The sequence below is a fragment of the Lotus japonicus genome, chromosome 2 (genome assembly GCF_012489685.1).
Source record: "Lotus japonicus ecotype B-129 chromosome 2, LjGifu_v1.2".
Classification (NCBI taxonomy): Eukaryota; Viridiplantae; Streptophyta; class Magnoliopsida; order Fabales; family Fabaceae; genus Lotus; species Lotus japonicus.
Window position 1 is genome coordinate 58,811,812 of NC_080042.1, and position 21,305 is coordinate 58,833,116.

Sequence of the window (21,305 nt, forward strand, 5' to 3'; positions counted from 1 at the left end):
GTCGCTATTTAAGACGGAACAGAGCAGTTCGTTGCTGTTTGCGACAACAGCGACGGACAATTCCGTCGCTAACCGCCTGACATTTTTATTTCCAATCCATCGCTAATTCCCTCGCTAAGTAAGTGACGAATTTTATTTTTTGAGCATATTTTATTTTTCTTGTACAATAACAATTCAGTTTGATCATTTTCCCCAAATCCTCAATGAAGTAATTCAAAATCTACTATTAGTTTGAAGTTTCACATTCATATTTAAGATCATGTTGATTAACCATACATAATCATAGTAATGAAGCCATACATAGTCATGGTAAAATGTCAAATACATAAATATTCATCTAAATACAAGGTCATCAAACTCAACATCTAATTCATCATAGTGAGAACCCATTAAGTTAAGTCCCAACAACGATTTTACCCACAAGCACATGTGTCAAACCCTTCAGTAGCTTCAAACTTAAACAGATAGGGATGTACCTCTTGATTCAAGCAGCTTCACATCCACAGAAGGGAAACACAAAGCAGATTGTTCCCTCTATCCTGAGATGTCGGGGCTTATAGAGGAGATGAAACCGCAAGTTCCAACCCAAAGCACTTTGGAGCACGACATCTTAATAAGATGGCTGCCATGCAAAATATTATGCACACAATTATTTACCACACATTTAAATGCTAAAAAACAGAGAACTGAACAAAACTAAATACATCTTAATCATAAGCAATAATCAAACAGAGTAAAATTGAACCAGGAATATGGGCGGGAAATAGAACTATAAGAAGGGAACTAGTTGAAATTAAACTAATAATGAATGAAACTACTGTGAAAAAAACTAGCTCACCAGCATGGTAAACTTGACACTTCAGTGTTCTAAGAACCCATGAAATTTGTATTATCCTTCTTCAGGATATCGGGTTCATGTTCGCTAAGAAAAAATAACCAATAAGATCAAAAAATTCAGATAATAAATGTAAAATGCTATCAAAGATAATAAAGTCCATTTAAAAATTGAGACACAGATTAACCATGAAATAAGTTAGCAAGTCCTATATTATCAAAACTTAAAAAACCAAATAATATCAAGATTCATGGGTTCTGAGCAGCTGAAAACTTGGGTAGTTTACCTGAAATGTCCATTAGAATGGATAGCTGATACATGAACCTGAAATAGTTAAATTAATCACCATTTAGATACTCCTATGTACTTGGTCTAACTAGTTCTTAAATAAGGAAACCATGAAGCACGAAGTATGAGGTAGGTATAGATTTTAATATAATAACCAAAGGTGAAACAACTGATAATCAAACAGAAGTTAAACACCAATAGTTCAATATGCATAAAAGTGTCATTTACATACTCTGGGAAAACTTAATGCAAAGAGCATTAGGCCAATCAAAGTGACAAGGGTCGGACTAAGAGAGCTGAGAAACTTGCCATATCAACCATTAATAAAACTGAGTTCTTGAACTACATGAAAACTTAAGCATTTATGTTGTCTAGGTGCCTATTTTATATGCTAACACACACACGCGTACATACAAAACTGCTTTGTCAATTGTCAAACAACAAAATGTTTCTCTAACCTGTAAGAGTCGAGTAAGTTTGCTATCCCGATAAGGGACGTGTACACCCTCTTTTCGCTTTTTCTCATCCCCTAGTGCACTTATGACATTACCTAGTGCAAGAAGGCCTTTATTGATGTGTACACTTATTTGACAAAAAGATAAGATAATGTCACTAAATCCTTGTCATTATAATTTTCAACAACAACACAGTAATTTGAAGCAAAAGTATACTGGGAATTAAGGCTAATAAAGTATTATGACCTTTGAAACGAAGACCATCAGAACCAGTTCTTTTAGCACTCTCTGATCTAGCTAGATCTACCAAATGGAACTTTCTGAAAGGTATTCTTAACCCATATTCTCATCCGAAGTATCACTACTGGAAGAAACTGGATGGAGTTTGTGCATCTGTTCTAATGTAATTGTGAAGATGGCATGTGACCGACTAATCCAAGCAAAAGGAGAACCACAACTTATTAGATTATATAAATATTGAATGTAGTGGAACTGGAAACCATTATGTAAGAACCCAAATTTGTTGAGAATCTAATGTATATTACAGTTACAATAAAAAGCTAAACTGACCCCTATTAGGGAAAGATAAAAAAACACAGTAGAAAATCCATTTTCAAGAAAAATCAGTACTTAGAAGCAATCAAACCAAAGGTAAAATTCGAATAGAGAGAGCGTGATCCAGAAATACGAAAATTAGGGTTTCATGTTTTGAAATCGTATCAAGCAAAAGTAAAATCGAATAGAGAGAACATGAAATCTAAGAATAGAAATGGAAGATGAAGCTCACCGTCATGATCGACTCCGGAGCAGGCTCCACTTCCTGTGGTTCAGCCACCGTCGGGGTTCGGCCACTCCGCCTCTGGCTCCACTTCTCCGCTTCTCTCACCATTGCAAACAGCTTCACGCGAACGGTGGAGTAGGAGCGCCGGGAAGGACAACGGTGGCGACACTGGAGCGGGACACGGTGGCGGCCATGAGAGTGTGAGAGTCGAGAGGAAGTTTCTGAGTGTGTTAGGGTTTTTCTTAGAGAGTATGAGTGAATGGATTGTTTTAGTGTTTGGACTTGAAAACTTTTAACTTACTAGTGTTTGTATAGTTAAAATTAAATATTTTGGAACATAATACAATAAATGTAATCTACTTCATTGGCTAAAGCCTTCTCTTTTGGAGACAAGCCCCAGGTTCGAATCTGGGAGAACAATTGTTCATTTTTAAAAACAATATTTTTAACGACGGAATTCTTGTTAGTTTTCGTCGCTAACGTTTTAGAAAATTTACCGAGGGATTTAGCGACGGGAGGACATCAGCGACGGTCAAAATCCGTCGCTAAATTGCAAGATAAAATATTAAAATAATATTAGCGAGGGAATTAGCGACGGATCAATAGCGAGGTTTCAAATCCGTCGCTAAATTATAAAATAACATTTTATTTCCAATACCATGAATCCGTTGCTGATTTCGTCGCATTCCGTCGCTATTAGCGACGGATTTGTTTCCCTCGCTAAAACCCCTCGCTAAATCGTGTTTTTTTTAGTAGTGGTCTGAGTTTTTTGGCTTGCTGCCTGTGTTGCAAAGATCTGATTTGTGTTGACAGGGGTAGTTTTCCCTGCTTGTTTGTACAAATCTTATAAAAAATAAAGGAAATGAAAATTGGTTGAAGAATTCTTCTGGGTCTTGTACAGATCTGATTTGAGTTTTATTTTTTAGGATTAGAGTTTATTTTCTGGGTTTTGTTGAAGATGATGGATGAAGATGGTGAATGTGATTTTTTTTATCAGCAGATAGTGAAGATGATGAAGAAGGATTAGAGTTAAAAAATTTAGGACTAAAATTAAAGATTTAATTAGCGATTAAAGTTCGTTTCAAAAAAACAATTTTTTGAATTTTAAACAATTTCTTTTATTTTGATACATAACAATTTCTTTTTTAAAAATTAATTAGGTTTGTTTTTTAATTTTATAATAAAAACAAATTCCACATCAGCCCATTAATCCCACGTGGCCATGCCACATGGGCCACCGGAGCTCCGGCGTTGACCCAGAGCTTCGGAGGGACCAAAACCAAACATTTTGACAAAGGTTAGGGACTAAAGCCCACCATTGCTCCGGTGAGGGACGAAAAATCAAGCATTTTGTAAAGGATAGTGACCAAAAACTTATTTAAGCCATAAATAAATGAAAACATGTGAACAAGTTTCAAAATAAAAAAAATAGAAATCATTCTAAGCCTCTAAACAAACCTGGTTAATGACAAGAACTCGAAGCTTAGGGCATTGCTTGAGCAATTCCACTACCTGCAACCAATCATTAGCACAGCAGCGGTAGACAAGTTCAATATGGGTCAAATTGTGAAACTTTGGGAAAACGTAAGGTTCTGTTCCCTCATCATCATGTAGGTTGTATATAAAATCCATCTGCATGAGTTACAATAACAAGAAATCAAACATCAAATTTTCCTCAAGAATAAAAAAGAACGATGATCAAACCACAATATATACCTCATGTATTTGCAGAAACTCAACATTGTTAACCACTTCCATGAGCAAAAAACGTGTACGCCGCATTGAAATTTCTGCTCTGACCAACTTGGGTAAGGTGTTTATTAGAAATTGGGAGGCCTATACTCAACCACAAAAGCTAGCTCAAGAGTCGAGGTTTGCACTACCCTTATAAAGCTTATCTTGGCTCTATCTCTAGCCAATGTGGGACTTCTAACACACCCCCTCACGTCCAGTATTGAACAGACTGGAACGTGGGATTAACAACGGGTGGCCCAATAATGGGAGGTCTCCACAACAAATGGATCTAGGATAGGCTCTGATACCATATTAGAAATTAGGAGGCCTATACTCAACCACAAAAGCTAGCTCAAGAGTCGAGGTTTGCACTACCCTTATAAAGCTTATCTTGGCTCTATCTCTAGCCAATGTGGGACTTCTAACACACCCCCTCACGTCCAGGATTGAACAGACTGGAACGTGGGATTAACAACGGGTGGCCCAATAATGGGAGGTCTCCACAACAAATGGATCTAGGATAGGCTCTGATACCATATTAGAAATTAGGAGGCCTATACTCAACCACAAAAGCTAGCTCAAGAGTCGAGGTTTGCACTACCCTTATAAAGCTTATCTTGGCTCTATCTCTAGCCAATGTGGGACTTCTAACAGTGTTAAATTCTCTGTGAGTGGAATAGTTATTAAAATGCATACTGCTTTGAAATCCTCAAGAACAGGACACCCGGAAAGAAACTGGGCGAGACATCCACGTTCTGATAAAGTGATAACTTGTAGATGCAGAACTTTAAGTAAAGGAAGATCAACCGAGGAAAACGGTTTCAACTCTTTCAACGTTAACCCCTGCAACTTGAGAACCACAAGAGTAGTGCAAGTGAAGATGGTATACAAGTTGGTGGGTTGTGTAAGGAGCCAATGAGGCATGATGGAAAGATCGAGATTCTGAACTCTGCGTTGAACTGCAACATTAACCCATTTGTTTATACTAGTAGGATCATCATGAGAGATAAATCTGAGGCGGAATTTTTGAATGGATTGGTGGACATCTCGTGAGTGGATAAAAGCATTCACAGACTGAACAAAGCGGCCATAGGCAGCTTTGCATCTGGTACCATAGTCAGCATCATTGAAATCCAAGGACGGGACTGAACGCCACAGTGATTTCCACTCCTTCGAGAGTACGTGATAGATGAGTTCCTCCGGTAAACGGCTACGAAGACTATCTTCCATGTTATATGAGATGATGCAAAAAATTTAGAAATCACTGCATGCAAATACCACCATCTGTTATTCTGGTTTCCTCCACCGCCTTTCCCCCCTCCTCCACTCGGACTAAAGCTTCAGTTCGTCAATGTCTTCCTATTAGGAGCGTTCAGTGAATTAGATTGGTTTGATTTCGAAGGAGAAAACCATTAAATCCAATCTTGTAGGTTTTATGATTATAATGGATTTATCTCAAAATTTAAATTCGAACCAATTTGATTGACAGTTTTTGGATTGGATTTTTCAATTTTTGTTTAATTTTTTTTATTGTTTGATATTATAATGTCTAAATCTTAAAATTGTATAATAAATATAATAATGTATAATTCATAAAATCAATTTAACATTCATAAATTATAATATATTCAATATTTTTAAAATTTATGATTATATTGTCACTTTGATACATATTTATTTAAATAATTACTTAAAACTCATACTTAAATATTATTGGAAAACATTCAATACAAATTCATGCTCATATCTCAAAAAGAAATATGTATCTAATATATTTGTAATCTATGTAAACTTTTGGTGCAAATATTTCTGTAAATAAAATTCACTTCTCTAGTATTAATATGGAAATATTAATCATAAATTATTCTTATATAGATTATTTTAGGCTTAAAGGGTCAAATGACCCCTGAAATTACAAAGGGAATCAGTTCCAGGACCTAAAATTTTTTACATCAAATTGGGTCCCTATAATTTTTTTTTTAATTCAACTAAAGTCAAATGCTGCCAGCCTTCAATTTTATCCTAGTCGGCAATTCCATGTGGTTTTTTAATTTTTTTTTTCATTAGAAACATTATAATAATTTATTTTTTAATTCAAACCCATTTATTTAAGAAGAAAAAAAAAAACTTAATAAAATCTCTAATTTAATTAATCCATAAACTAAACAAAAACCTAATCTAATAATAACAAATCCCTAATCTAATAATCACTTCCACTTCACCAGCATCCCAACACATTTCCTCTCATTTTCCAACCCCCATCAGCATCCCAACACATCCAAAACCTTCTTCTTCTTTGAAGAACCTTCTCCCCCTCACAAAACCCATCTCCATTCTCCCCCTGCATCATCCCCCCCCCAACCTAAAATCCCAAATCCAAAAACCCTAGCATAATCCAAAAATCCCAAACAAGAGATTGGGAGAGAGGAAGCCAGAATTGGGAGCAGCGAAGGGTTTGTCGGCACCTTCCATGACCACCGGCGGAGGGTTTGCCGGTGCTTCCACGACCACTCCACCATGAGATCAGAGGTATGGCGGCTCACTAACTCAAGGGTGGGGAGATGAGCGAGGATTCGACCTGCTTCACCCTCTTCGATCTAATTTTTCGATTCAGATTTCTACTTCTCCTTCGATCCAGAACATAGAAACTCCTTCTTCACCTTCTTCCTTTGCTGATTTCCCTTTGGGTTAGAGGTTGCTGCAGATGGGTTTGGGTTGGAGAGAGTGGGAGGAATCAGGGGAATGAGGGGGTTGGGTTTGATGTTGCTGGGGATTGGGGTCGGTGTTCTGGGTTTATGTTGTAGATTTATGTTTCTACTGGTGGATAATAGATTCATGGTTTCTCTTTCAAAAATAAATTATGGTTTCCGTTTTGGATTTCTTTGTTTTGAAAATTCTTACCCTAATTAATTCCAACACAACACTTAATTGGGGCTGAGATGATTTAATTATGGATTAATATTAATTTTCAATTAATCATAACATGTGGTATTACTGAAATTTAAAAAATTTAAAAAAGCCACGTGAAAAAGTTGATCAGGTCAAAATTAAGACACATTTGATGGAAACACACTTTATCCTTAATTGAATTAAAAAAAATTTATAGGGACCTAATTTGATGTGATATTTTTTCAGGGATCAGAACTGATTCCCTTTACAATTCCATGAGTCATTTAACCTTTAAGTCACTATTTTAAATTTACATAAACTATATATCGTATCCACCATTAATTTTCAATTAAAAACTTTCTTTATATAATATGAAATGGGAAGAGTAACAAATCTAATCTAATCTTCCCAATTATCTTCAAGTCAAAACTTCCCGATTACTCATTGAGGCATTTCTGCATGCAAACAACCCAAAGAAGATTGGTATATACTAGGCTCTAGGAGCAAGGGGGCAGGTTGAATATGTGATAAACAACTACCGACCTTAGTTAAACAAGGCCCTTGGTCTATATGTTCAATAGTAGAAATGTAGAATTAGAAAGGGATATCCCTGTCTGTGAAACTGTTCTGGCAAATGCCATACTTGCGGTTATAGTTGGAGACTTGGAGCATGCCATTGCTCACTAGCTCCAAAGACAACCTTGTTTTTCAATGCCAGCTTCTTAGTTGTGCCTGTAAAAAGGCAGAAAAATCAATGTTCTACTAATTGAAATATCAGATTGGATTAATCAAAATTTCACACTTTGTAAAAGTGGAACAAAGTCCAACAAATCGAGCTGGGTACAAAACATTGGAGCAAGGAATTTGCATGTTCAAACATCATACTACACACAATTGCGTCAACTTCAGCACTATATCTAAAATTTACAATAAACCACCAATAAAGAACAAATTCAACTACTTGGAAGAACCTAGCTACTAGGAAGAAATTAGGAAACTACTTGTAGCTACCAAATCTTGTTTGTTATCATGTGAAGGAAAGTTTACACGTTGCAGAGCTTCTTGTGCATGAGGATAATTTTTCTAACTTCTTAAGCCGTTCCTGTTTATCTACGTCAGCGCCACTGTATATTGTCATTCTCTCTAAAGATCTTCCATTCTTCATAATATATCTTGCAAATTCAAACTCACATGCGGCGCCTCTATAATGATTGAGACAACATCTTTTAAGATGTAATAGAATGCATTTAGGAACAGATGGTGGGTACTCCCAATTTGCTGGTTCTTCAAGTAGATAAGACTCATAGAAACGAATATTTGGCTGTTAACAACGATAACAAAAGAAATAAATAAATGAAATGAAGAAGTGGCAAATAGTAATCATTCTAATTAAGCCTGTAACCAAACCTGGTTAATGATAAGAACTTGAAGCTTGGGGCAACACTTGAGAAATTCCACTACCTCAGACCAATCATTATTATAACTGTTATATTCAAGTTCAATATGGGCCAAATTGTGAAACATGGGGAAATCGTAGGGGCAAATGCCTTTACAAAGACTGCGCTCAATCTGCATGAGTTACAATTGCAATAAATCAAATATCTCATTTCAGAGGAGAGGTTGTCAAAATGACACATGATAAAGTTTTGGTTAAATAACTCATCATCCAATCACATTGAAGATAAATGAGCTGGAAATAAATTAATAAATAAAATATAAAAATTCCAACTCACTTATCTCCAATATGATTGGATGATGGTTTATTTAACCAAAACTTTATCATGAGTCATTTAGACAACCTCAGTTAGGAATAAAAAATAATGATTCATAAATCAAATACCCAATCGATGCGCAAAACCTTGACATTGTTAACCACTCCCAGCAAAAAATTGTCAGTTCTCGCAGAAAGTTCTGCTCTGAGCAACTTTGGTAATGTTTTAAACTCTGTATCAGTGACATCTTCATGAAAATATAAAAAACTTGCTTTAAAATCCTCAAGAAGTGGACATCCAGAAAGAAGCTGAGCGAGACATCCACGTTTTGAGAACCACAACAATTCTAGATGCATGACTTTAAGGAAAGGTAAATCAACAGAGGAAATAGGTTCCAAGTTGCATTCTCGCAACTTGAGAACCACGAGAGTTTTGCAAGTGAAGATGGAAGACAAGTTAGGGGGTGGTTGATGATACAGGGAACGGAGGTAGAGATCGAGGTGGTGAACTCTGCGTTGCACAACAGCATTAACCCAATCACTGATATTGGCAGGATCGTAATTAGGATGATAAGAATTAGTGTAACAGTTGAGGCGGAATTTGTGGATGGGGAGGTGAAGATCTCGGGAAAAGATGACTGCATACACGGCCTGAACAAAACGATCATAAGTGTCTTCGCTGTTTACACAAGAGTCGTCGAAGTCGAGAGTGGGCACTGAACGCCATAGAGGCATCCAACGCTTCGAGAGAATGCTTGTGACAACAGCTTGCTTGGTTGGGAGAAAAGAGAGTATGTCACGTAGGAGTGCGTCTGGTAAGTTGCTAATCAAATCGCCCATCCTTCTTAGAGAAGTCAAATTTACAAATAACTGAAATGAACGAAAGATTACATACTGCTCATCCCTTTATGCGCATGCTCTTGCGTTTGATGGTGGTGTGTGTCACTAAATTTGAATGCTGAATAACTAGCAGTCACGTTTAACCAATACTGTTACCAAATCTTTATTATTACTTATTTTAGCTTTTATCTTTTATTACAGAATAATTGTATTTTTAGAAATTTAAGATATTTTGTTTACAGTACTCTTATTTAATTATTTAAAAAAATTAGGCATGAAAATTTTCTAGTACACATCACCTCATAAACTTTTTCTGAAAGCCATATTTTAACTCATCATAATATTCTTTTATAAAAAAAATAGAAATCACTCTAAGCTTGAGGGGAGCCATCACCAAATTCTTAAAAGAATTTTCTTAACTAGTGTTTTTTTTACCCGTGCGTTGCACGGGAAAATGTCTACTGTATTTGATACATCAATCATATTATAAATTGTAAAATAATTTAAGATACTACGAATGTAAGAACAATCATAATTAATGAAGCAGATCATAAACACATATTAATCACGGAAAAAAAAAGAATGTGTCTATTGTATTTTATACATCGATCAATATTTTAAATTATAAAAAATGTAACATACTAAGAATGTAAGAACAATTATAATAAAGCAGATGATAAACACGTATTAATCATGGAAAAAAAAGAATGTGATAGTAGGACAAATTAGGCTTGTGAAAGATAAATCATAAAATATGACATCATTTTGTTTATTTGAAGTCATCCAAGTTTGAGACAATATTGCAGGGTACCTACAAAATTTATGAAATATATACAAAATAGGGAACAATGAAAACATTAAGAGAAAATTAAAGGCCATGGCATTTAGGAATTGAATCAACACTACCAAATATAGTGCTCACTAATTAAGTCAATCAAATTCAGCAACAAAAAATAACCTTTAGGAAGTGAAGCATAAACATTTATGTCAAACACTTACACAATTATCAGCACCACATAAAGCAAGTTGCATACTCGAGTGATCTTCATCATTTTTCCTCCATGTCAGCCGGTTCACAGTAGAGGCATGTGGGGGAGGAGATGGCTGATGCAGTATTAGTAAGGAGTAATTTAGGTCAACCTTAGATAATAAAGACAAATATTTTAAGATTTTAATATTTTATGAAAATGTTTCTCAGATTTAAAATTAAATTTAAAAAATCGGTTTCAAGATTTGTTATGGAAATAAATTTTAGGTGAAGAAAAAGTTTATTCTTAGAGTATTAATTAAATTTTATGTTATTTTTATTGAATTTTTGAATATTTTATGTTATTTTTATTGCATTTTTGCATTTGTATTTAATTAAAGATTTTATGAGTTTTTATTGAGATTTGGTAGTTTATATCAATTAATTTTTAAGGTATTTTTATTGAATTTTTAGTTTTTTATTTAATCTAGGTAAATCTTAGATAATTAGGGAAAATATTTTAAATTTTTAATATTTTATGAAAAAAAATTCAGATTTAAAATTACCTTTAAAAAATCCTAATCAAATCTAAAATTTAAAAAGGTACTAAATAAATATAGATAAAAACTATCAAAATCTAGCAAATCACAATAAAAACTCATAAAATCATGAATTCATTAAAATTCCGAAAATTCAATAAAAATACCATAAAAATTAATTAATACTCTAAAAATAAATCCAAAATAAATTAAGATAAAATCGAGAAATAAAAAACCTAAATCCTAATCAAATCTAAAATTTAAAAATATATTTTTTTATGAGAATTAACCTGAGAATGACACGTGAAATTTTTTTTATGAGAATTAACGTGGGAATGACACGTCACTAAGAATTAACGTGAGAATGACACGTCACTAAATCAGCCTGATAGGAGTTCTTCTTTTCTAATATATATTGATATTGATATTGATGATATTGATATTGATATTGATTGATTGATATTGATATTGATGAGATATCTAAAATTAACTTTGAAATGACGCAGCGAAAGAATAATTATATATAGGCGATTGTGATCATAGAGCCACAATATGATTTTTTTAAAATATATAAATAAACACTTGAGAATTTTTTAGTGTGACTTCTGTCCAAAGAGCACCCAGAAAACAAAGAAAAGGAAAAAAAAGTAGAAGACCATCTCTTACTACCTATTATATATTCAATTTCTAATTTTTGGGTAGTGTCATGGCCACATTGGGCCACATTGGTAGGGTGGAAATAAGCCCAAGTCAAGCAAGCTAGGCTTTGCGTGGCCCAGACCTAGTCTGCATTCTCTTTTTGTAGCCCATGCCTGACCTGTGACCTTTTAACAAGCCGAATTGTAAGGTCTAGCGTGATCTACAAGTATACTTCAAAGCCTATATATTTAACAGACAATTTCAAATAAAGAAGATCAATAGACCAGTAGGCTAATAGGCCACGAGCTAATCGACCAGTGGCCAAATATGTCTTTTTATATATCATTGCATTTACTTTTCAAATAATAAAACGTGTACATCATTGCTCTCATATTATATAATTTATATTAGGCTTAAATACTCTAGAGGTCCCTGACATTGTATAACGTATGAAAATAAGTCCCTGAAAAAAAATCTGATTCGGGATCCCTAGAATAAAATTTAATCGAAATAAGTCTCTACCAGTGTTATGTGCATATGTGGCTGGAATGTTGCACAATCATCAATTCCACGTGGCTTTTTAAATTTTTTATTACACTATTAATCAATTATAATTAATAAATTTAACCCAGATTGAGAGGAAGAACATATAACAAATCTTCACCGTCCTCAATTCATCTTCATCAACATCTGAACCTCAAAATTCTGCTTGAATCTATTAAATTTTGTGAGCAAAATGAGCGAAATCATAGAATTATATGTAAATGAGCAAACTTTCCGCTTGAAACTATGAAATCTGGTTTTGAATATGATGGTGAATGCAAATTGCCTCTGATAGAGTTGATCACTTTGAATTAAAAGTGAATCTTGGTAAGTTTGTTGTTGCTGCTGTGTTTGGTCTTCTCGATTTTGTGTGATTTCTAAAGGAGGTGTTAAGACAGATTCTGCAACCCCAACCCCCACCCCCACCTGCAACCTCAACCCCAACACAAAACCTCAACCTGACCCCCACCGCCAACCCCTGCCGTTGTGAAGAGAAGAAGCACCCATGTCGTCAATCTGCTACGATATGCGTTGTGAAGAGAAGTAGAAGGATGATTGGGGTTCGATCTGCTTCTAATCAAGTTCGATCTGCGCCATGAAGAGAAGAAAGGTGGTTGAGTGCGAAGAGAGATTAGGCGAGGGAGCAGTGGTGCGATTTTTTTGAGTTTCGGGTTCTCCCTACTCTGTTTCTGGTGTGGAAATATTTCATTTTTAAGATAAGGGAAAAATGATTGTTGGGTTTGTGGGGGTTGGGATTACAGGGTTTGTTTATGGGTTGGGGTAGAGGTTGAAGAAGATGTTGATGAAGATTTTGGTGTTCTCTTCAAAGGAATTTTGGTGTTTAGATGCTGATGAAGATGAATTGAGGATGGGGAAGATGGTGATATCTAAGTTAGGTTTAGGTTTCTTCTGATTTAGGGATCATGGATTATTAGGTTTAGGGATTAATTTTAAGATTAAAATGTTTAATTTTTTTTAGAAAGGAGAATAAAATTGATATTTAAAATCCTTGGAAACATGCTCTTCCAAGGTGAGCTAAATACAATTGATTATAACATGTGTAATAAAATAAAAATAAAAATGTCACGTGGAATGAGTGATTGTGCAAATTTCGAGCCACATAAGCACATAACATGGGTAGGGATTTATTTAGATTTAAAAAAAAATCCAGTGATCCCGAATCGGAATTTTTTTTTAGGGACTTAATTTCATACGCCATACAATTTCAGGGACTTCCAGAGTGTTGAAGCCTTTTTTGTATTTATATATGTGTTTAGAGGAGGATGAATAATTAAGAAAAACTCAAACTTTGTGGCAATTCAGATCTGTCAATTTTGTGTGATGTTATTTTGGGGCTATGAGTAAAATGTTTTAAGATTTAGGTTTAGAGATTAATGTTAAACTTAAAATTTTTAATTATTATTTATTAATCCATGTGTAATAAAAGAAAATTATAAAAGCCACGTGGAATCGATGACTGTGTAAAAATAAAGCCACATAAGCTCGTAACACGGGTAGAGACATATTTCGATTAATTTTTTTTCCAGGGATCCAGAATTTAAAAAAAAAATTCAAGTGCTTATTTTCGTACGCCATACAATTCCAGGGACCTCCAGAGTATTTGAGCCTTTATATTATTGATAACAATTATATTACATAAACAAGTCGGCTTATCAAGCCAAATATGCTTTTTTGGATAGTTAGTGTCTGACCTTTTTAGTTAGTCAAGCATTTTAAAAAGTCAAGACCCAACCTTTTTAATAAACAGGCCTCGCCAGGAGTTTTATCCTAAGAACATTGAATGGGGGTAGAGTACCCAAAGTGTGAGGAAAGTGATATGAGTGTTTTAGATAGAGAAGTTCTAACCGCTAGAGAGAGAGAATAACTGAATTTCAATCTGAATATTTCTCAAATGAGTCAAGAGTCCTTTACAATTGGTAACCGTCCCCTATTTATAGGTGTGGAGTTGGGCTTGGCGCCTCTATTGTACCTTAATGGGCCAGTTGGGCTTTGGGGAGAGAGGCCCAAACCCCTGGCACGCTCCCTGCCTAAGGCCGATGCCCCTGGGCGAGGGACCCCGGGGTCTCGCCCAGTCCACCAAGCCAAACCTCTAACAAGCTAAGTCATCGGCCCATGACAAGTCGCTTGGCGTATTTCTACCTCTACACGCGGTGGCTCTGCCACTGATGACTCATACACAGATTGAACAAAGCCATGATATGAATCTTTGTTTCCCATATAGTGGACATATTCGAATTATAGAGTGGGGGTTGAAGCTTTAATGGGAGAAAAGAAAGTATATGACAGAGGAGTGATTCTCGTAAGCTGCTAATTTCGTTTTCCATTTCAGATGAATGCAAAATCACAAATCATGAGGGAAATTGATGCGCGTGCTACGGGTAGCTAAACACTAAACAATAGTATGGCCCTAGTGAGTCTCTCACAAGTATAACTCTACTTCATTTGTTCACTTTAAGGTTGTGACATATGTAAGGTTATAAGGTGGTTGGGTCTTACACTGGGATCACACTTCTTTTAATAGTTAGATCACATAACGTTGGTGGGATTGGAGATAAGACATTGAAAAAATAATATTTGTTCTTATTTTTTAAAATTCATATCTTATATCCTAACATACCATTTATCTCTGTTATTACTTATATCTTTTTTTTCAATTTTCCTACCACTATTAAGTTAAGCGTATTGGAAGTGCTTTGGGATCCCCGCTTCGTTCCGGGTATGGTGGTTGCCTTCGGGATGCCCGTGGAGTGTGGTTAATTGGTTTTGCTAGCTTTGGTGGTCAAGCTTCGGTGTTACATATGGAGCTTATGGCACTTTTTCATGGTTTGAGGATCTCGTGGGAGCGAGGCTACAGAAGGGTGGTTTGTTACTAGGACTCTTCGCTACCTGTGGCTCTAGTTGGTGACCCTCCCTCTCATTATCATGTTCTGGCGGCTTTGATCTATAACATTGTGGAGCTGCTTCAAAGGCTCTGGGAGGTGCGAGTGGAGCATACATTGCGTGAGGGAAATGCTTGCGCTGGTTTCTTAGCTAAAATGGGAGCCAGACAAGGTTTAGATTTCCTCCTTGTTCAGAACCCCCCTCCTGACTTTGAACCTTTGCTTTTAGCTGACTCTCTAGGCTCAACCTTTGTTAGGTTGTAGGGGGTGTTTCGTTTTGTTTTTTCTTGTTCTGTTTTTGTTTTTTTATTGTTAAGCATAAAAAAAATGTAATTAATTTTCTCTTGAAAATATAAAAGTGACAAATAAATAGAAAAAAATTAAAATAATGACAGTTATATATGAATAGAGAGAGTATTTTCTTAATTTGGAAAGAGTATTTTTTTGTCAATGTCAAATTGTTTTTTTTTAACATTGGGAAAACTAAAGTGAAACTACACATTCAAGTAATGACAAAAATGAAATTGGAAGGAGGAATGTTTTAAACACAACGGAAAGTCTGTTGTCCCCATAGCATTTGAAGCTATATCGCAGTTTCTACTTTCTAGTAATATGAGATAAAAAGAAAAATAGACGAACTCCAATTCAACGTACATCTGACTTATGAGAATCACATCCTAAACTAATAATTATTAACATTCCTCTTGCTTATAAGGATATTGACAACCTCCAAACAACAGTCAATCTTCACTCCGAGCAACTCAGCATGAAAAAACATCTATATTACTGGAAGTGCAAGATGAACTTGATACCCCCCATCACTCAATGCATTCATTGTGTTTAATTTGTTGCCATTGTCTTAAATAAATGGTGTAAGTATCTTCTTAGAAGCTCCATGTATCCCTCCCAAACATCATAATAAGCTTGGAAGGTGAAAAGTATTTACTCACAAAATTATGTTTGAATAAGAAGTCTCACAAATCACAATGATACCCAATATAAATTAGGGGTAGGCGTAAAATGAGTGGAAGAAACGATTTGCTGCATGTGTGAGACAGCCAAAAGGTGTGAGATTTTGAATATTAAAAAAAACCATCGGATAAAAGTTTTTATCTTCAGGCTTTTCGTAGAGAAAAAAAAGGTAGAACCCCTACCTCTAACTTACTTTTTCTTGATTATTGGATAATTGTTTGTTTTTATTTTTTAAAAGCGAATAATTGTTTGTGATTTTTTTCTTTGAGAGGCGAATAATTCTTTGTGATCTGTGATTTGTACAATCATACTATATATACTATTCGGTTTATGTATAGAGTTTATTTTGTAGGCATTTAAAGTTTTTTTTTACACAGTTAAACAATCAGATTTTAAAGATATGAGAAAATATGTTATTTATTTAATTTGATTAATTATTATGACACATTCTTACAATCTCATTAGTTGACGGTGTAAAATAAATTTACCCTGTCAGTGCATCATCATTTTTCTCTTAAGTATATTACCAACGAATTTATGAATAGTGATATAATTTTTTTAATTATATTGTAAAGAGAACACATTCAATAAAATTATTTTGACTCTTCATTGGGATAAAAAATCATATTTAACCACTAAAATTTAATTTGTATTTCTGATTTCTGATGATAATTAATGAGATTCAAATAAATCTAATTTAATAGGATTGTTGGCCCAAAATGTTTGGCCCAAAACGCATGGGGCAGTCGAAAATGGACCAGGAGAGGTGAGGAAAAATGCTAAGTTAAATGGATAGCAGATTTCGACGAGGGGACGTTGATAACCGTTGCTACAAACGCGGACACACTAAACACGTGCAACCATTGACTAAGTCAATAAAGAGAACGTGCGCTTCCCATGACGTGGCCAAGAGGCGGTTGAAGAACATCATCTCCACCACTACGCATGGAACTTCCGGAGCAAGCAGCAGATCGTGGGGGGGGGGGGGGTAAGACCCACTAACTCGTCTAGCAAGGAAGAAGAAACCGCCAAGTTCATACAGGACATAGAGCTCTATAAATAGGTGAGTTTAATGCAGAAAAAGGTTCCCAACTCAACTCTAAAAATCACTACAAAACTCTCATGTCTGCATCAAAGAGACTCAACGAGCCTAACATGATCATGGAGGAGTATGTTGCCGAACCAGCCGTTTATGATTCCTGCACTTAGATAGTTTCGAACTTGTTCTCATTGTTGCTTTTGTTAGATTTCCTGTCGATTTTATGAGTTTGGATTGATGTAAAGCTTTTTACTTAGTGAATTTTATCTTCAAGCACTTTTGATTGTCTTGCGTTTTGCTTTCGAATCCTTATTTCCTTTTATCCTTTGACACACGATTGTCGAAAAACCCGATTTCACACGCGCTTTTGCAAGACGTTTTCCCAAAATAACCCTAATTCGCAAAACTCATAAACTTTTTCCAGTCTAATTTGGAAGATGTTTGTTTACCAAATATCACGGTAAACAAATTGGCACGCCCGGTGGGACCGTTTTTGTGAAAACCAAGTTTTACAGAAGCGTTTTGTGTGAAGTTTTATTGTTTTTGCTACTTGTTTTTCGTCCTTGCTTGCGCGAGTTAGTTTTATGCACTTGAGAAGTGGTAGGACAATAAGTATGGCGAATAGTCGAGGTAGAACCTCCCCGCAAGGATCCAATGTGGTGAATCAGAATAGCCCTGGTGGGAGCAGTAGTAACAATGAGGAGGAGTTGTCTCCTGGAACGAATCCTGGCGTCATAGCACCACCCCAGGGTATAGTAATGTCGGCCGTGGCCGAGATCCTATCTCCACCACGGTTCAGGCCGTCACACTGCCAACTGTGACGAGGGGAGTGGCTAACGTGGCCCAAACATCCTTTATACCGAACCTTCCTCCGCCTGTGAGAGATATGCCCTTTGGCATGCCTACATCGTTAATGCATGGCTTGTAGGGCAATTACGTTCTCTGAGAATGTGCCCCCTTTTGGGATGCTCCATTCGGGGCAAATGGCACAATGATGAACTTAGGAAATCGAGTGAGCCCTCCCGGCTTTGCCACGGGGCAAAGTTCGCAAATGTATTTGCCCACGGGCATGAACTCAGGGTCACTTCAGGCTATCAGGAAACAGTTTGACGATAGCCAGCACGAGATGGTTAATATGTTATCTCGACAAATGGGAGAGATCTTTAATCTCTTGATCCAGAACACGAATGCAAATAACCAAGAGTTAGCCCATCAGATGGGGCGTCTGGCAACAGTGTTAGGAGCACAAAACGAGATAGCACCTCTGCTGAGGATTGAACCAATTCCACCGGTCGCAATCCCAGCTCGCGGGCCCGTACAACCCTACCAACACGTAGGACAAAACCCATTATTCGAAGAAAATGAAGGGGGACAACCAAGGCCGCAGAACGTATACATGGTAAATAGGAATGAGCATGCCGATGGAGTGTTGGAAAGAATTCAACACCAAAATGCTGGGGGGCAACAAAACGTTGCTGCTGTTGTCGAACAATTGCTAAATCAGCATGGTTTTAATGTGGATTTTGCGAATAGACCCCATTTTGTTTCAGCCTTCACTGAAGAAGTTCTCGAAGCGGAACTCCCTCGAGGCTGGAAAGTCCTAAAGTTCACTAAGCTCTCTGGGGACTCATGGGAGTCTACTGTGGAACACGTGGCGAGATACCAGATTGAGGCTGGAGACCTGGCCATTAACGAAAATTTGAAAATGAAGTATTTTCCAAGTTCTTTGACTAAGAACGTGTTTACATGGTTCACAACCCTTGCTCCTAGGTCAGTCCACACTTGGACACAATTGGAAAGGATTTTCCAGGAGTAGTTCTTTAGAGGGGAGTGCAAAGTGAGTCTAAAGGATTTGGCTAGCGTCAAAAGAAAGAATGCTGAATCCATTGATGACTACCTGAATAGATTCAGGATGTTGAAATCTCGATGCTTTACTCACGTCCCAGAACATGTACTGGTTGTTTTGGCCGCAGGTGGTTTAGAGTATTCGATTAGGAAGAAACTCGACACGCGTTATATTCGAGATATGTCTCAGCTCGCTGATAGAGTAAGGTATGTCGAATTACTCAAAGCGGAAAAGAACGACGAGAAAGCTAAGACAACTCACAAGTGGCCTAAAAAAGAGAAAGTGGCCTACATAAATACAGAGTTGGTGTGTCCAACTCAGTACGCATACCACGAGGTCACCCCCGAAGTCGACATTAATGACATAAATCTGGCTGAGCTCCAGTGTAACACCCCATTTTTCGTTATTAGGTTATTTACTATTTTATTTTATTTATTATTAAGCTATATGGTAATTTGATGAATTATGTGATTATAATTTAAATCTCATGTGATATAGAATAAGATTTAGATAAATAAGGTTGTTAGGTTTTTGTGTGAGTAATTGAGAGTGGGGCCCATTAGTATGACTATTTAAGGGATACGAGTGAATTAGAAAGAGAGAAATCAGAATTTGAGAATTGGAGAAGTTAGCAGAGGAGAAGAAAAGAAGCGTGAAAGAGAGAAGGGGAGAAAAGAGAAGAAAAACCTAGAATTTGATCTTCAAGAGGTAAGGGTTTGAATTTACCTTGTATAATTGTAGAATAACAGAGGTTGAGTTTAACATGAAGGAACCCCCATCTTCTTTGAAAATTCAGAACTGAGAGACTGTGTTGAGTGTTAACATGTGGTGAGCAAAATTGATTTTGAGCGAAATTGAGGTTCTGGGGAAAATTGGGTTATATTCTGTTCTGCCCGCAGATACCCTAACAGTCTGTGTTGTAGAGTGCATAACTCTCTCTACAGAATTCTAAATTGAGTGAAACCAATTTTGTATGAAAGCTAACTCATAGGGCTATGTTGGGTAATATTTTCATAATTTTTCGATTGCTGGTTCAATACCAGAATCATTTGCAAGTTCATTCTGTTTCTACCCGCAGACACCCTAGCAGCCTGTGTTGTAGAGAGCATAACTCTCTCTAAAGAATTCCGAATTGCGTGAAATTAATTTTGTATGAAAGATAACTCATAGGGTTATATTGGGTAATATTTTCATAATTTTGGGATTGTTGGTTCAATACCAGAATTATCTGCAAGTTCACTCTGTTTCTGCTCGCAGACACCCTAACAGCATGTGCTGTAGAGAGCATAACTCTCTCTACAGAATTCCAAATTGGGTGAAACCAATTTTATATGAAAGCTAACGTATAAGGATATGTTTGGTAAAATTTTCATAATTTTTGGACTGCTCATTTAGTACCATAATTATATTCAAGTTTGCTATGTTTCTGCTTATTTCTGGGATTGATTCTGAAACTGATTCTGGTAATTGATGTGAGACATTTGATGATTTTGTGTTGCTAGTATGTTGGTGGAATAGTGAATGATTTAATAATTATATTGAAGTGTTATTTTGTGCAAATTTTGGTGTGATTTCCATTATGAAATTTGGTGATAAAATATGTTATATATTTGAGGCTGGAGTGGTCTCAATTTGCATGTTTTAATTTATGAGTTTTTTGAAGGTGCGAAAAACACTAGAAAGGGGGGGGGGGGGTTTGAATAGAGTTTTTGTATCTCGGGTAAACTTTTGGCCATTTTCAAAACTCAAAGATAAAAACTAAGTGCTGAATGATAGGAAGTAAAGCACACGAGTATTTTATCCTGGTTCACTTGAGATAAAAGCTCAAGCTAATCCAGTCCACCTGTGAAGGTGATTTCTTCCTTCTTCTGATGAAGGCAATCCACTAAAATCAATGAGTGTTACAACTGCACTTTGCAACCTGCTAAGTGACTAACAGTACACTGATTTTCTCACTAGTATCCTCTTAAGAAGCTGATCTACCGATCCTCTTAAGACTAGCTAAATACTGAATCAGCCTTGATTCAGTCCTCTCAAGATCCGACCAACCTTGGTCTCTTGATGAACTTTACAATATGATGTAAAAGGTTTCGGGTTTACAATGAGTGCTTCTAACAAGCGAATAGTAAACTCAGATGTTTAAGAACAGTGAAGAAATAATGCTAAGAGAATGGTTTGTATATGTTGAATATTTTCAGCACGGTTTCTTCGCCTCTTTCTTCTTCCTTCAGCCTTTATATACTCCAAGGCTTGTGATGTAGCCGTTGCTAGGGTTTTATCCGTTGGAGTGGCAATTCTGTAATATCAGACTGCTAGGCTGTACAAGG

The 21,305-nt window shown here is 36.1% G+C and overlaps 3 protein-coding genes across 3 annotated transcripts; 1 reads left to right on the forward strand and 2 right to left on the reverse strand.

The window, feature by feature from the left end:
• Positions 1–867: 867 nt before the first annotated feature.
• Positions 868–5,323, reverse strand: LOC130736726 (FBD-associated F-box protein At1g66320-like). The gene is made up of 4 exons (XM_057588516.1): positions 4,790–5,323; positions 3,818–3,991; positions 1,122–1,159; positions 868–922 (listed from the first exon to the last, which is right to left on the reverse strand). The coding sequence occupies exons 1-4, from the start codon at positions 5,321–5,323 to the stop codon at positions 868–870; spliced, it is 801 nt and encodes a 266-aa protein (XP_057444499.1).
• Positions 5,324–7,631: 2,308 nt separating this feature from the next.
• On the reverse strand, positions 7,632–9,533 carry LOC130736727 (F-box/FBD/LRR-repeat protein At4g00160-like). The gene is made up of 5 exons (XM_057588517.1): positions 8,823–9,533; positions 8,390–8,551; positions 8,071–8,303; positions 7,832–7,899; positions 7,632–7,714 (listed from the first exon to the last, which is right to left on the reverse strand). The coding sequence occupies exons 1-5, from the start codon at positions 9,531–9,533 to the stop codon at positions 7,632–7,634; spliced, it is 1,257 nt and encodes a 418-aa protein (XP_057444500.1).
• An 8,590-nt stretch (positions 9,534–18,123) lies between these two features.
• Positions 18,124–18,948, forward strand: LOC130736728 (uncharacterized). The gene has a single exon (XM_057588518.1). It carries the CDS (start codon positions 18,124–18,126, stop codon positions 18,946–18,948), a length of 825 nt encoding a protein of 274 aa, XP_057444501.1.
• The last annotated feature ends 2,357 nt before the right edge of the window (positions 18,949–21,305 follow it).

Bases quoted from the DNA above. Each gene is read 5' to 3' on its own strand.
- LOC130736726 (XM_057588516.1), bottom strand. From the start codon at position 5,323: ATGGAAGATAGTCTTCGTAGCCGTTTACCGGAGGAACTCATCTATCAC. The intron at 3,992-4,789 runs GTATGCATTTTA...TAACTCATGCAG, and splicing joins TTCTTGAGGATTTCAAAGCA to ATGGATTTTATATACAACCT. The intron at 1,160-3,817 runs GTTTGTTTAGAG...TAACTATTTCAG, and splicing joins GAGTTCTTGTCATTAACCAG to GTTCATGTATCAGCTATCCA.
- LOC130736727 (XM_057588517.1), bottom strand. From the start codon at position 9,533: ATGGGCGATTTGATTAGCAACTTACCAGACGCACTCCTACGTGACATA. The intron at 8,552-8,822 runs GTATTTGATTTA...TAACTCATGCAG, and splicing joins AGGTTTTGCGCATCGATTGG to ATTGAGCGCAGTCTTTGTAA. The intron at 7,900-8,070 runs GTTAGAAAAATT...TGTAAATTTTAG, and splicing joins AAACAGGAACGGCTTAAGAA to ATATAGTGCTGAAGTTGACG.
- LOC130736728 (XM_057588518.1), top strand. From the start codon at position 18,124: ATGATGAACTTAGGAAATCGAGTGAGCCCTCCCGGCTTTGCCACGGGG.